The sequence below is a fragment of the Neofelis nebulosa genome, chromosome 11 (assembly GCF_028018385.1).
Source record: "Neofelis nebulosa isolate mNeoNeb1 chromosome 11, mNeoNeb1.pri, whole genome shotgun sequence".
NCBI classification, from domain to species: domain Eukaryota; kingdom Metazoa; phylum Chordata; class Mammalia; order Carnivora; family Felidae; genus Neofelis; species Neofelis nebulosa.
Genome location: NC_080792.1, coordinates 79234579 through 79248197, shown reverse-complemented (window position 1 = coordinate 79248197; position 13619 = coordinate 79234579). Strand labels below are relative to the sequence as shown.

Here is a 13619-nt window from a genome sequence, read left to right as displayed (position 1 = left end):
GTGAAGGTAGGAGGAAGTCTTTCAACTCTCTGGCCTCGGAGCAAGGTAACAGGCCCTTGCCGGGTCAGCACACTCCATGCAAAACGTGAACATGGCGGAGAGGCGCTGCATGAGTGCCTCAGCGGTAATTCTGGCTTTTCGTAGGCCTCTCCTGCCAAGGATCCCCCCAGCCTCCCAATGCAGGGCCATCACTGGGGAAGCTGGAGGCAGTGCTTCGATGTTCTCTTGGAAGACCTCCAACCCACAATGGCAGAGCAGCCCAAACCTCTCCACACTGTGCTGAGGCTGTCCAGACAGCAGACAGCTAAGCACAACAGAAAGGGCACCTGCTTAGGACTCAAACACACCAGGGTCTGGAGCCCAGCTCTGCACCTCACTGGTGCATTGCCCAGAAGATCTGGTGTTGACGAAGAACACAACATCACTCCACAGCTGCCCCTGCCACAGGCCCAGCAGCTGGATGCCCTGACCCAACACACAGAGACACCACAGACAGACAAGCCTGAAGTCCAGACTTTCCATGGAAACAGGGAGGCTCCGTAGTCCGGAATGCCCCAAGCAACTCCCCTGCCCCCCTAACACTCCCCCTAAGGACAATGAGGCACTGTTTTTCAGAGGGTCCAGACTGCTGAGAAGCTGAAGGAAGACATGTCCAGATTCTAGAAGCAACTGGGCATTGCCAACAGCTGGCTGTCCCCCCTAGAAGAGATGGGAAGGCAAAGCTATCAAGGTCTGAATTGGACCCACCCTTTGCCACAGAGGCCATTTCCTTGGGATGGCTCCCAGCACACAAATTTCAAAGGTAACTAGCAATTACTCAGCAGGCTCAAGGCTCATCCTCTGGTTAGTCACCTCACTGAGCATTTAACCTTATTATGATTTTGATGACCAGATCAGGAATTGGATCAGTCTGGGTTCCAATCCCAGCTCCCCCCAGTGAACCTCCCAGAGCTCAGGTTTCCACATCTGTACAGTGGAGATAAAACATCTCTATCTCTCTCTCTCTCTCTCTCTCTCTCTCTCTCTCTCTCTCTCTCTCTCTCTCTCTCTCGGAATGGCGGTGATCATACCCATAAAGTGCTGAGTCTGATGCCTGTCTCCCATCAAGTACACGTGACTATTACTGGACCGCAGCTGTGGTCACAGCCCCCCAAGTGCACTAAAGAACATGAACGAGGGAGAGTGAGGAGTTGGGTCGGAAACGGTAATCAGAGTGCATCTCAGTGTTGTGGGAGCTCTGTCCAGGAAACTCCAGCCAGAACTCAACAGGGCGAACTCCGGGCCAAACCAGCGTCTAAACAGTAATGGGAAAAGCCACCAGCAGCCACCCCGCAGCACAAAGCAGAGAGAACACACAGGCAAGGGCAGTGTTGATGTTTTTCTGCCCAAAGAGCTATAAATTCATAACTTATTAAACAGCACGTGGTGAGTCTGTCACCAGCAGCTAAGGGGAGGGAAGAGTTCCCCAATTTTTGTTTTGAGACCCAAAAAAACAAAGTCACAGCAGAGTCTCTGCCCCCTCTAGCCTTGCCACAGGACAGACCATAAACTCTCCCATTTCAGGGACCAGGAGGCTCACAGCTGAGAGCACTCTCAGGAGAAAAATCAAAATAAGCAGGCTGGCCTTTGTGTCCACCCAAACTAAGGAAAACAGCTGACAGGCAGTGTGTTGAGCAGCCATCCAGACAGCTGATGGGGCCTGAGCACAGAGGCAAATTCCTCTCCCCTTCCTGCTCGCCCCATTGCTCCCACCCCGGGGCTCTGGGACTCCAGGGCAGCCAGGCATGGCTGGCCTCCCGGGAGCTGAGGCCCAGGAAGTCCGGCAGCCCGGAAACAACTGCAGAGTCTGTGCTGGAAGGCGGCAGAAGTTACAGGTGGCAGCCGTCACCCCCTGAGACTCCTCCTTCACATGCTGCCTACCCCCCTCCTCAGGAAGAAAGGCCTCTTGGTCCATGAGAGCTGCGGGACCGGGCTTCTCTCTAGTCATGGTTTTGTCATTCTGTGGCTGTGCAGCCTTGGACAAGTGAATCACCCTCTCTGACTCCCAGTTTTTCCCATTCATAAAAGGCAGGCAGTGATGACAGCAGTGGCCCTAAGGGGCTCTTATGAAGGGCTGCTGTGAGAGCGGGACATGCTGAGGTACGGGGAAGCCCTCCATAAACTGCAAATTTCAATTCCTGTCACCCCCTATACCACTCTCCTCTCTTTCCCTGAGACTAGCTCAGTCTCCTGGCCCCAAATGGAAGACCATCAGGGGACAGGAATTCTGGACTCCAACAGCAAACTCTACAAAACCTTCTCGGACCTTCAAACAGCACTGTGTGGAAGGGACTGCACAGAAGCAACAGAACCACATCAGCATTTTAGAAACTGTAACTCTGCTCCCCAGTTCCTGATGGGAAAGCATCGAGACTTTCAAATCCTGATTCAAAACCTATCCCCCCCAGCCTCCTTTCAGCTTATCTTTTATGTGGGGGGGAAAAAAAAAACCTGCCTGCAAGGCATGCCAACCTGGTGTTGGAAAAATGGGTGCCAAGCCTGACCCGAAGGCAGAGAACTATGCTTGGCAGGCATCGCACTCCACAAAACAGGCAGGACTGGACACCGTCCCCAGCACCGGGATCTCTCAGCAGCGCCCTGATCTTTTTCAAAAGGAAGCTGGCGGTCTTCCTCCCTGTCCGCTTGGAAGTCCAGTACCTACAAATAGCCAGTCTTAACTTAGTGCCCTGTGCGCTTGGGGGAGGCCCGTCAGTGCTGTCTGATGAATCTGCTCCTCAGAGCCTGGGACAGAGAAAAGCATCAATGGTCACACAAGCCACCCACAGTCCAGAGAGGGAAGACAAGGCTCCTACAGAGAAGAAACCCACCCCCCCGCCCCTCACCTCCCCAGCTCGGAGGCCCTCCAGCTACAGGCATGAAGGGGAGGGACAGACAGTGAAGAAGTGAATCCTCTCACCATAGGGTTCAGGCCACTCAAGGCATTCCTGGAACCCTGGCCTCAACCCCCTCGGGTTTCGTGTCTGGTTTCAGGAGATACTTTCCCCTGCCCTAACACCAGGTCTACACAGCACTGAAAAGGGTAGTTCTGGAGCTCCGATAACAAGAAAACAGTAAAACTCTGTTCTGGGCATCCTGTCCTCTTTACCTGCGTGGCCTCCAGCAAGGTTTGATGCTAGGGGGTGGGGGGAACTCTGCCAGCCCCGGACGAGTCCAGAGATGGCCATACCTCGGGGCCCACTTCCCACCGCATTCCCCTGGCACTGCACCAGAATCTGGGAGTGGGGGAAGAATCATGTCTCCCCAGCTTACTCTTCTAGGATTAGGCTGATCTGTGATAGGAAAGGGGAGGGGCTGGCCCACAGAGTGGACAGGACAGTCAGCGAAATGGAGTGAGCAGCCCATGAAACAGGGTGCCCAGACCTGGGGTGGGGGGGTGGTTAGTGGGGACAGATGAGAAACTTGTCTTTGTGGGGGTGTGGTCATCGGAGGCTCATCTCTAACTTGTGAAATGAAAAGGGTGGGCTTGGAGGGGCTATCCCTGAAGTGGGGGTGCCAGTCTGTGAAGTGGGGGTCCTCAAAGGGGTGAGAGCAGGTCCTGGAAATGAGGGACCAACCAGGAGTTCAGGCAGCTGTTCCCCGAGTTGGGCGGCCGATCAGTGAGGTGGGGGGTGAGGGAGCGGTCTGTGAAGGGAGGGTCCCACAGCGGGGGGGAGGTGGTGCTGTGCCGGCAGCGGGGGTCCGTCCCTGGGGCGGACGGGGCGGGTCCCCGAGGCGCAAGCTGGCCCCTGAGGCTGGTCTGGGAGATGGGGGTGGGTCCCCGAGGTCCCGAGTCCGGAGGTGGAGCCGTCCCCGAGGCGGGGGGTGGCGGCTGTGAGGACCGCGGCGGGGCCGGCCTGGCAAAGGACTCAGGCCGGGCCCGGGATCCCGGCCCAGCGGAGCTCCATCAGGCAGCGAGCAGAGCCAGGACCCGGGCCGCCGGAGGAGGGATCCCGCAGCCCCCGCCGCCAGCTCGCTCCCGCCCGGCCCGAGGCCGCGCGCCCCTCGCACCCTCCTTCCTCGACCTCCCGCTCACTCACCGAGGTCGTCCATGGCGGGACCGCGGGCGCCGGGAGCCGGCTTGGCGTCGCGCTCGCTGCCCGTCCCGGGGCCGCTCCTCTCCGCCCCGCAACTTTTCCGCCGCGAGCCTCGGCCCGGAACGGAACGAGCCGCCGCCGCGCGCCCCCGCGCCCGCCGCGTGCCCCGCCCCCGCGAGCACGCGCGCCCCGCCCCCCACCCGCGGTCGCCCCCGCGAGCAAGTTGGCCCCGCCCCGTGCGCACGCTAGCCCCGCCCCGCCGCAGGCCCGCGAGCGCGCGCCCAGCCGGCGGCGGGCCACGCCGGGCGGGGAGGCGGCGCCCCCTTGCGGCCCAGCTGGCGGACGGCGGCCCCCACCCCCCTCACCCCGCCCAGGCCTTCCGGCCCTGCTGTCAGCCTTTCTGTCCGTCTCAAAGTCACAAGCCTGACCGTCCGGCTGACAGATCCATCTCCTGTCTTGACATCTCAGTCTGATCTGTGTCTGTCCATCCATCGGTCACTCAATCATCACATATCAATCCACTGGAGAGTCAGATTTGTCCACCTGTCTGTCTACCTGTCTACCAGTAGGTCATCTCCCAGGAGGACCATAAATCAGTACCAGGCAAAGCAGGGAACCTTTGGAGGACCTTTCTTGGGGTTGCCCTCTGGACCGATGGCAGTGCAGCTTGCAATCCAGCCTTTGGGGCCAGATCCAATACTTTCTTTTTTCTTTTTACATTTGTTTATTTTTGAGAGACAGAGAACAAGTGGGGGAGGGGCAGAAAGAGAATGAGACACAGAATCCAAAGCAGTCTCCAGGTTCTGAGCTATCAGCACAGAGCCCAGAGCCCCACGTGGGGCTCAAACTCACAAACCTCGAGATCATGACCTGAGCCAAAGTTGGTCGCCTAACCGACTGAGCCACCCAGGACCCCCTGGATTCAATACTTTCAAAGTTATATATCCTTTAATCTTCCACCTGTCTACCCTCCCTAGAGGGAGACCTTTCCAAAACTCTGCAAGGAGCAGAGGGGACCCCACCTTAGATATAAAGGGGAAGACTTCGGGGCACCTGGGTGGCTCAGTCGGTTGGGCGGCCGACTTCAGCTCAGGTCATGATCTTGCGGTCCGTGAGTTCGAGCCCCGCGTCGGGCTCTGTGCTGACAGCTAGGAGCCTGGGGCCTGCTTCGGATTCTGTGTCTCCTTCTCTCTGACCCTCCCCCGTTCATGCTCTGTCTCTCTCTGTCTCAGAAATAAATAAACGTTAAAAAAAATTTTTAAATTAAAAAATTAAAATAAATAAATAAATAAAGGGGAAGACTTCAAGGAGATAATACCCAGTGCCAGGCACAGTTTCCTGAAACACCCACTCACTCAGAGATCAGGTAATAATAACAGCTGCGGTTCATGGAGTGCCAGATACTATACAGCTATTATCTAAGTTAATTCTCATAGAGGCAGTTATTACTATCAGCCCTTCCCCATTCTTTGCAAAGGGCAATGGTAGTTTGTTGATTCTATATAAAAATACCCTGAAAGCAACACTTCAAGTTCCCCTGCCCACAAGAATCCAGCCCCCAAGCCCCTCTGGGTCAAGTCAGATCCTCCAGGAAGCAGATGTTGAAATGGAGTTGGTGGCCGGCGGGGGTGGGGGTCGGCGGCGGTAACGCCCTTGAAGGAGAAAGAGGAAGAAGCAGAATTGGACAAGGGTTCATCTGTCAAAGATAGACAACCTATCAGGGAGCACCAGAACAAAAACTCGTTAGAGGATCTCCACTGGGCAGAAGTGTTCAAGCCCCAGGACCCCCAGCATGTTCAGCCATTGGCTGGGGATGCCCTGGAAGAGTGTAGCCTCTTCTCGATCTGAGTGACAAGTTCTTTCTTAAAGGAAGAACCAGGCAGCTCACTTTTGGCTACCAGGTCCTCCTATGTTAAAATTCAAGAGCCAAGGCTGCCCTTCCAACACCTGTAATGTACCTGTTTTGTAAGCACTACTCACTACTGCAATTTACATTTAGTGGTGGGATTCTTGGATCAATGTCTCGCACATGAGGACAGGAACCATGTCCATTTCAGCTCACCACATAGCCTTTAGCATGTGCATGGTTTATAGGAGGTGCTGCTCAATATATATTTTCTGAACGACTAGTGGGCACCATACCTGACACTTGGAACAAAGCAAACCACATAGTCCCTTTCCTCAGAAAGTTCACAGTTTAACTGAAGAAACAGAAAATAAGTAGTGAGGTCATTCATTAACCACTCAAAGGTGAGACATTTAACGGTGCCTGCACTGTACCAGGAGCTGTGCTCAGGGTGGGGATACAGCGATGAATAAATCTGATATGGTACCTGCCTTCTTCAGGTTTATAGTCCAAAAGGGCAGGCAGAAAAGCAAACAGGCCTGTATGAAGGATGGCTAGTCTCACATCATTCCCCACTGCTTAGAACAGCATATGCAAATGTCTGTGGGCAAGACAGTGGCCAAGGTGCATTGAACTAGAAGGAATTCGCAGCATGAAATATGAGGCAGGGAGTGATAATAGGAAGATAGACTGGTCACCAGGGACATATTTTTTTATGTTGCTTACAGGTTGATACAGTTACATTTAGGATATAGTGGATTAGATAAAACATTAATTTACTTGTTTCTTTTTATCTTTTTTAATATGGCTACTAGAAAACTGTAAATTACATATATGGTTTGCATTTTGTTTCCACTGGATATGTCTGAGTTAGAGAATGCTTAGTGGGCCATTATAAGTATGCTTCCTAAAGATTAACATGCATTGACAGACAGTGCTGAATTCAAGGTCCCCAGGGTGAGGAAACAGCCCCGGAGAAAGCAGATCCTCCAGGGTCATTCCATCGCCAAATGAGCAGAGGCCCATCTAGTCTGTGGATTATCTCTGTGCTGCTCCTTCTGCCCTGATGGCTATGGATGTCCCAGCACAGTGGTGCTTGTATTCAGTAGCATGGGGTAAAGGTTAAGTGCGTATTGGTCAGGCAGAGGGACTCCACCTAGGTTCAAACCTCAGCTATGCCATTTGCTGGTGGTGAAAATCTCTGGCCATTTGCTCTCTGCGCCTCAGTTTTCCTCCTCTGCAGTTAGACGAATAATAGCCACCTCCCTGGGCACCTGGGTGGCTCAGTTGGTTAAGCGTCTGACTTCACCAAAGTTTGAGCCCGCATTGGACTCCACATGGTGCAAAGCCTGTTTAGGATTCTCTCTTTCTCCATCTCTCTTTCTCTCTCTCCCCTCCCCTACGTGCACACACTCTCTCTCTCTCAAAATAAGGAAACTTTTAAAATTAAAAAAAAAAAAAAGCCACCTCCCAGAATCATCGTAGGACTAAATGAAATACTACACATTTAGGACTTAGAAAGGTCCTTGTTATCAGTAAGCACTCTCTGGCTCCACTCTACCCACTAGAAACAAAATGCAAGCCACATATGTAATTTAAAACTTTCTAGTAGCCATATTAAAAAGGTAAAAGCAACAGGTAAAATGGATATTAACGTATTTGATGTAATCCAATACATCCTAAACATTCTTATTTCAACTTTTAATCAGTATAAACAATGTCAGAGATTTCTCACTTTTTATTTTTCATGTGAAGTCTTCGAAATCCAGTATGTATTGTGCATTTAGAGCACATCTCAGTTCGAGCAGCCACATTTCATTTCAAGTGCTCAGTAGCCACATATGGCCAGTGGGGACCCCGTGGGACAGTGCAGCTTTAAATGTGAGCTGGCATCATTATTTGGGGGGATATCAATCTAAAAGCCATTTCCTTAGAAAATCACTCCCTGACCTGCAGGGCCCCTGTTATTAAGATCTTTTTTTAGGGCCCTGGAAGCACTCTTGACAATTATAATTAAACAGTTCCTATGCACTGGTCGTTTGCATTTTCCCATCTCGTACGTACTAGACTCTAGACGCCAGGAAGGCAGAGACCGTGTCTTAATAGTGCACTGACTGACACGCAGAAGAAAGAAGGGATTCAAGGGGGAAAAAAAAAGATTTGGAAAGGTGAGTCACTTGGGTGGCTCAGTTGGTTAAACATCTACCTTTTAGTTTTGGCTCAGCTCATGATCTCGTTGTTCGTTAGTTCAAGCCCCGCATTGGGCTCTGTGCTGCCAGCATGAAGCCTGCTTGGGATTTCTCTTTCCCTTTCTCTCTGCCTCTTCCCAGCTCTCTCTCTCTCTCTCAAAATAAATAAATTAAAATAAATTAATTTTAAAAAAATTTTAGAAAAGTAAATTCCAGACCTTACAATATAGATGTGGAAGTTTTCTTTATACTAGTTGTTCACTGTAGGAAGAGATTTAGGGAAAAAAACCCAAAACAAACAGATCAACTAAAAGATAAAAATTAAATGTCCGTAATATAAAAAGAGCTTGGCATGCATCCTTAATTATTTCCTGAAGATTGTTTCCTAGGAGTGGAAGTGCTGTATCAGAGATTAAGTGCTCTGTTTGTCGGTGTTTTTGCTGAGTGTTGACAAAGTGCTGTCCATCCCAGTTGTGTCCAGATAAATGTATAATCGATATTTCGTGAGCACCGACTGGCGCACAGTACCTTAGAGTGACCCCATGAAGAATCCCCCTTCCCCTCGGATGGGGTACAAGTACCACCAGAGGAATGAGAGATGTGTAAATGGTACACAGATAGAGATTTCTCATCTTTTAAAAACATTTTTTAATGTTTATTTTCAAGAGAGAGAGAGACAGACAGAGCATGAGTGGGGGAGGGGCAGAGAGCTAACTGAGCCACCCAGGTGCCCCGAGAATTCTTATTTTAATAGTTATGTATTCATGTGTATTAGAAAATTACCTAAATAGCCCATAAAACCACTATAGCTGTGAAGTGTGCAGGTCCACTTATACGTGGATGTTTTTCAATAAATACAGTATTACAATTTAGGATGAGGCCAAGTTAAATGAAAAAGTAGGTCATTTACAGAGAAATATTTAAAGTTACAGCGCAGTGAGTTCTTAGTGACAGCAGAACTGGTGATGGAGCTTGGGACCCTTCCCGATGCACAGCCACTCCTCAAGGGCACTGCGTGGTTGAAGGAATTGAGCTGCGACAGAGAAGCACTGCGGGGGGGGCGGGGGGGGGGGTAACTGAACAATGAAACATAAAGGGAGACCTCAGCTGAAATCCCAGCTTCCCCGTTACCAGTCTCCTCCATAAGGTGGCAGCGGTGAGTCTTCTTCTCGGTGACTGACAACTCCGTACCTGCCTGGGGAGGGAGGAATTTCACACAAAGAATCACTGGGACAGAAGGGATCTCAAGAGACCGTCCAGGCTTTCGGTGGGTGAAGGGGGCTGGGCTTCTGCTCCAAAGCTGCTCCACCCTCTGTGTCCCCATGTCAGCTAAGGGCCCCACATGTTGACAGGTGCACACCTGGAAGTCATCACTAGTCCCCCTTGTCCTCACCTCCCACAGCCAGTCCTGCTCACCACCTACCAAGGGTAATCCGCAGCCCTCTCCTATTTCCACCTCCAATGACATCTCTGTAGTGGCGACAAAGCCACCACCTGGGATTACTGCACTAAGCTCCAAACTGGCCTCCTGGGGCCTATTTTCCACCCAGAAGCCAATGTTATCCTTTTTTTTTTTTTTTTTTTTTTTTTTTTTTAACGTTTATTTATTTTTGAGACAGAGAGAGACAGAGCATGAACGGGGGAGGGTCACAGAGAGAGGGAGACACAGAATCTGAAACAGGCTCCAGGCTCTGAGCTGTCCGCACAGAGCCCGACGCGGGGCTCGAACTCACGGACCGCGAGATCGTGACCTGAGCCGAAGTCGGACGCTTAACCGACCAAGCCACCCAGGCGCCCCAATGTTATCCTTTTTTAAAAATCAACTTTATTAGGGCGCCTGGGTGGTTCAGTCGGTTAAGGGACTGATTCTTGATTTCTGCTCAGGTCATGATCCCATGGTTCATGAGTTCAAGCCCCACGTTGGGCTCCGCACTGACACAGTGCGGAATGTGCTTGAGATTCTCTCTTTCTCTCTCTGCCCCTCCACTTCTTTCTCTCTCAGAAATAAATAAATAAGCATTTTTAAAAATCAACTTTATTGAAGTATAATTTATACCTAATAAAACGCACCTGTCTCAAGTGTACTAGTTCAATGGGCTTTGATAGATGTTTACACCCATGTGACCACTGCCTCAATCAAGATACAGAACATTCCATTGCTCTTTCCTGCCTCTTGCATTTGATCCCCTGTCCTCTGACTGCTGGCCCCAGATAACCACTGATTTGCTTTCTGTGACTAGAGATTACTTTGGATTTTCTTTATAATGTATCTACAGAAACAGAATCATACAATATGTATTCTCTTTTTTGCATGGTGTGGGGAGGTCTGCCTTCTTTGCCCCAACATGTTCCTCAGATTCAACCACGTTGTATGCACCAAGAGTTTGCTCCGCACCTGGGTGGCTCAGTCAGTTAAGCTTCCGACTTCAGCTCAGGTCATGAGCTTTGAGTTCAAGCCCCACGTTGGGCTCTCTGCTGTCAGTGCAGAGTCCACTTCAGATCTTCTGTCCCCTCTCTCTCTGCTCCTCCCCTGCTTTCGCTCTCTCTCAAAAATAAACTTAAAAAATCTTTATTTATTTTTGAGAGAGAGTGCACCTGTGTGTGGGGGAGGGGCACAGAGAGGGGGAGCGAGAGAGAGAACCCCAAGCAGGCTCCACACCGTCAGCATGGAGCCCGACGAGGGGCTCGAACTCACAAATCATGAGATCACAACCTGAGCCAAAATCAGGAGTTGGACGCCCAACCGACTGAGCCACCCACGCGCCCTGAGTTTGCTCCTTTTTTTGCAGAGTAGTACTCCTTTGTATGGATGTGCCACACTTTGGTTCCCCACTGTCCTACTGATGGATATTTGGGCTGTTTTTCCAGTTCTGGCCACTATGAATAAAGCTGCTATGAACATTCTTATCGAAGTCTTTGTGTGGACATATGTTTTCCTTTCTCTTAGATAATCACCTAGGAGTGGAATGGCTGGGTCACAAAGTAATGTCTAAAAAATGTACATTGTCACATTATTATTCCCTTGCTTCACCAGTTCAGTGATTTCCTGTTGCACTGTGAATAAACCCAAAATCCTCACCAGGATCTCCAAGGCTACACCCCAGATCTTGTCTTCTTCGTCTCTCCTGATTCATGTTGCTGTTATGTCCCTCGAGCACCGCAAACTAGTTCTGACTTTGGAGACTTCACAGCTGCAAGACTCCTTCTGGAATGTTCTTCCCAGATCTTGGCACGGCTGTTCCTGCTCATCACTGAGGTTTCATTTCACGAGTCACCTCTGTGGGTCCTGGACATTTTATCTACAATCCCTCCACCCCCCTCGTCAGACCCTATATCCCTTTATGCTGGTTTATTTTAATTACTTTCACCTTTTGACATTATGTTCTATATTTATTTGTTTACCTGTTGATTATGTGTCTCTCCCTCCCCCATTAAAATGTCAGCACTATGAGAAGAGGGACTGGGCTTATCTTCTTCACCGGCGTCCAGAATGGCAGCTGTTTGGTAAATATTATTTGAAAGAAGGAAAGAGTGGGGACACTCCGAGGCATAAAGAGATGTGTTGCCTGGGCTGTGGGCTTAGTTGCATGCTCAGGATGAGACCCCAGCCTCAGCCACTCCACCACAGACCGTTCACAGAGTTTCCCAGGACTGACAACAAAGTCTCAGGTACTGGGACCTTAGCCGCAGTGCTGTTTTTTTGTTTGTTTTTTTAAGATTTAATTTTTAAAAAATATTTTTTAATGTTCATTCATTTGAGGGGGGAAGGGGCAGAGAGAGGGAGACACAGAATCTCAGAATCTGAAGCAGGCTCCAGGCTCCAAGCTGTCTGCACAGAGACCGATGTGGGGCTCAAACCCATGAACCGTGAGATCATGACCTGAGCTGAAGTCGGATGCTTAACCGAATGAGCCACCCAGGCGCCCCTTTAAGATATAATTTTTAAGTATTCTGTATACTCAACGTGGGGCTCCAACTCATGACCTCGAGCTCAAGAATCACACATTCTACCGGGCCAGCCAGGCGCTCTTGCAGTGCTGTTTTTAAGAGCAGAAGACGGGAAACAACCCAAATGTCCATCCACAAGGGAATGGTTAAATAAACTACATACAGTCCTACAATGGAAAACTGTGTAGCCACAGAAGAGATCCAGGAAGATCATTATGTACTAATATGAAACAGTCTCCAAGATCTAAAAAATAAAACTGAACAGTGTGTGTAACATGTGTATCATTTGTGGGGGAAGGTGGGAAACAATATATTTGTTTATGAGATGCTCCTATATGCTGAGAGATCTGGAAGAATACATAAACACTATCGTTAACTGGCAGGGGGTGGGGGAGTGGGAGCAAAGTGGTTGGGGGTCAGGAGTGCGAAGCAATTTCACTAAATACCCTTTTGAGTCTTCTGAACTTTTTTTTCTGAGAGAGAGAGAGAGAGAGAGAGTGTGTGTGTGTGTGTGTGTGTGTGTGTGCAAGTGAGCAGGGGAGGTGCAGAGAGAGAGGGAGAGACAGAATCCCAAGCAGGCTCTGCACTGTCAGCACTGAGCCTGATGCGGGGCTTGATCTCATGAACCGTGACATCATGACCTGAACTGAAATCAAGAGTCAGACCCTTAACCACCTGAGCCACCCAGGCACCCTATTGAATCTTCTGAACTTTGAACCACATATGTGATCTTACCCATTCCCATAATGAATTAATATTTTTTTTAATTTTTTTTAACATTTATTTTATTTTTGAGACAGAGAGAGACAGAGCATGAATGGGGGAGGGTCAGAGAGAGGGAGACACAGAATCTGAAACGGGCTCCAGGCTCTGGGCTGTCAGCACAGAGCCCGACGCGGGGCTTGAACTCACGGACCGCGAGATCATGACCTGAGCCGAAGTCGGCCGCTTAACCGACTGAGCCACCCAGGCGCCCCAAATTAATATTTTAAAAATAGGGGCACCTGGGTGGCTCGGTTGTTTAAGTGTCCGACTTCAGCTCAGGTCATGATCTCAAGGCTGATGAGTTCAAGCCCCACGTTGGGCTCTGTGCTGACAGCTCGGAGCCTGGAGCCTGCTTCAGATTCTGTGTCTCCCTCTCTCTCTGCCCCTCCCCTGCTCACATTCTCTCTCTCTCTCTCTCTCTCTCTCTCTCTCTCTCTCTCTCTCTCTCAAAAATAAACATTTTAAAAAATAAAAATAAAAAATAACATTAAAAATAAAACACAGGGCCACCTGGGCGGCTCAGTCAATTGAGCATCCAACTCTTGATTTCAGCCTCACATCGGGCTCTGCACTGAACGTGGAGCCTACTTAGGATTCTCTCTCTCTGCCCCTGCCCTCCTTGTGCTCTCTCTCTTTCTCTCTGAAATAAAAAGTAAAATAAAATAACATTGTAAATATGACACTGCAGGTGTTTGCATGAAGGGGAACCAATAGCTTAAGAGTGATTCAATTGAGGTTTGGAAATATTTCCTGGAAAAGAGTGAACACTGACCTGATTTTTGAAGAACAGGAGGCAGT

General features: G+C 50.0%; 1 protein-coding gene across 4 annotated transcripts in view; it reads right to left on the bottom strand.

Moving 5' to 3' along the window:
- Positions 1-4243, bottom strand: part of PXN (paxillin) — a 47943-nt gene extending 43700 nt beyond the window's left edge. For 3 of the 4 annotated variants that reach the window (XM_058691116.1, XM_058691114.1, XM_058691115.1), the window contains exon 1: positions 4077-4243. In XM_058691116.1, coding sequence (XP_058547099.1) covers positions 4077-4089 — 13 coding nt within the window. In that variant the 5' untranslated portion in view covers positions 4090-4243. The remainder of the gene's footprint in view (positions 1-4076) is intronic. The other variant, XM_058691113.1, reaches the window with a different exon arrangement.
- Positions 4244-13619: the final 9376 nt, after the last annotated feature.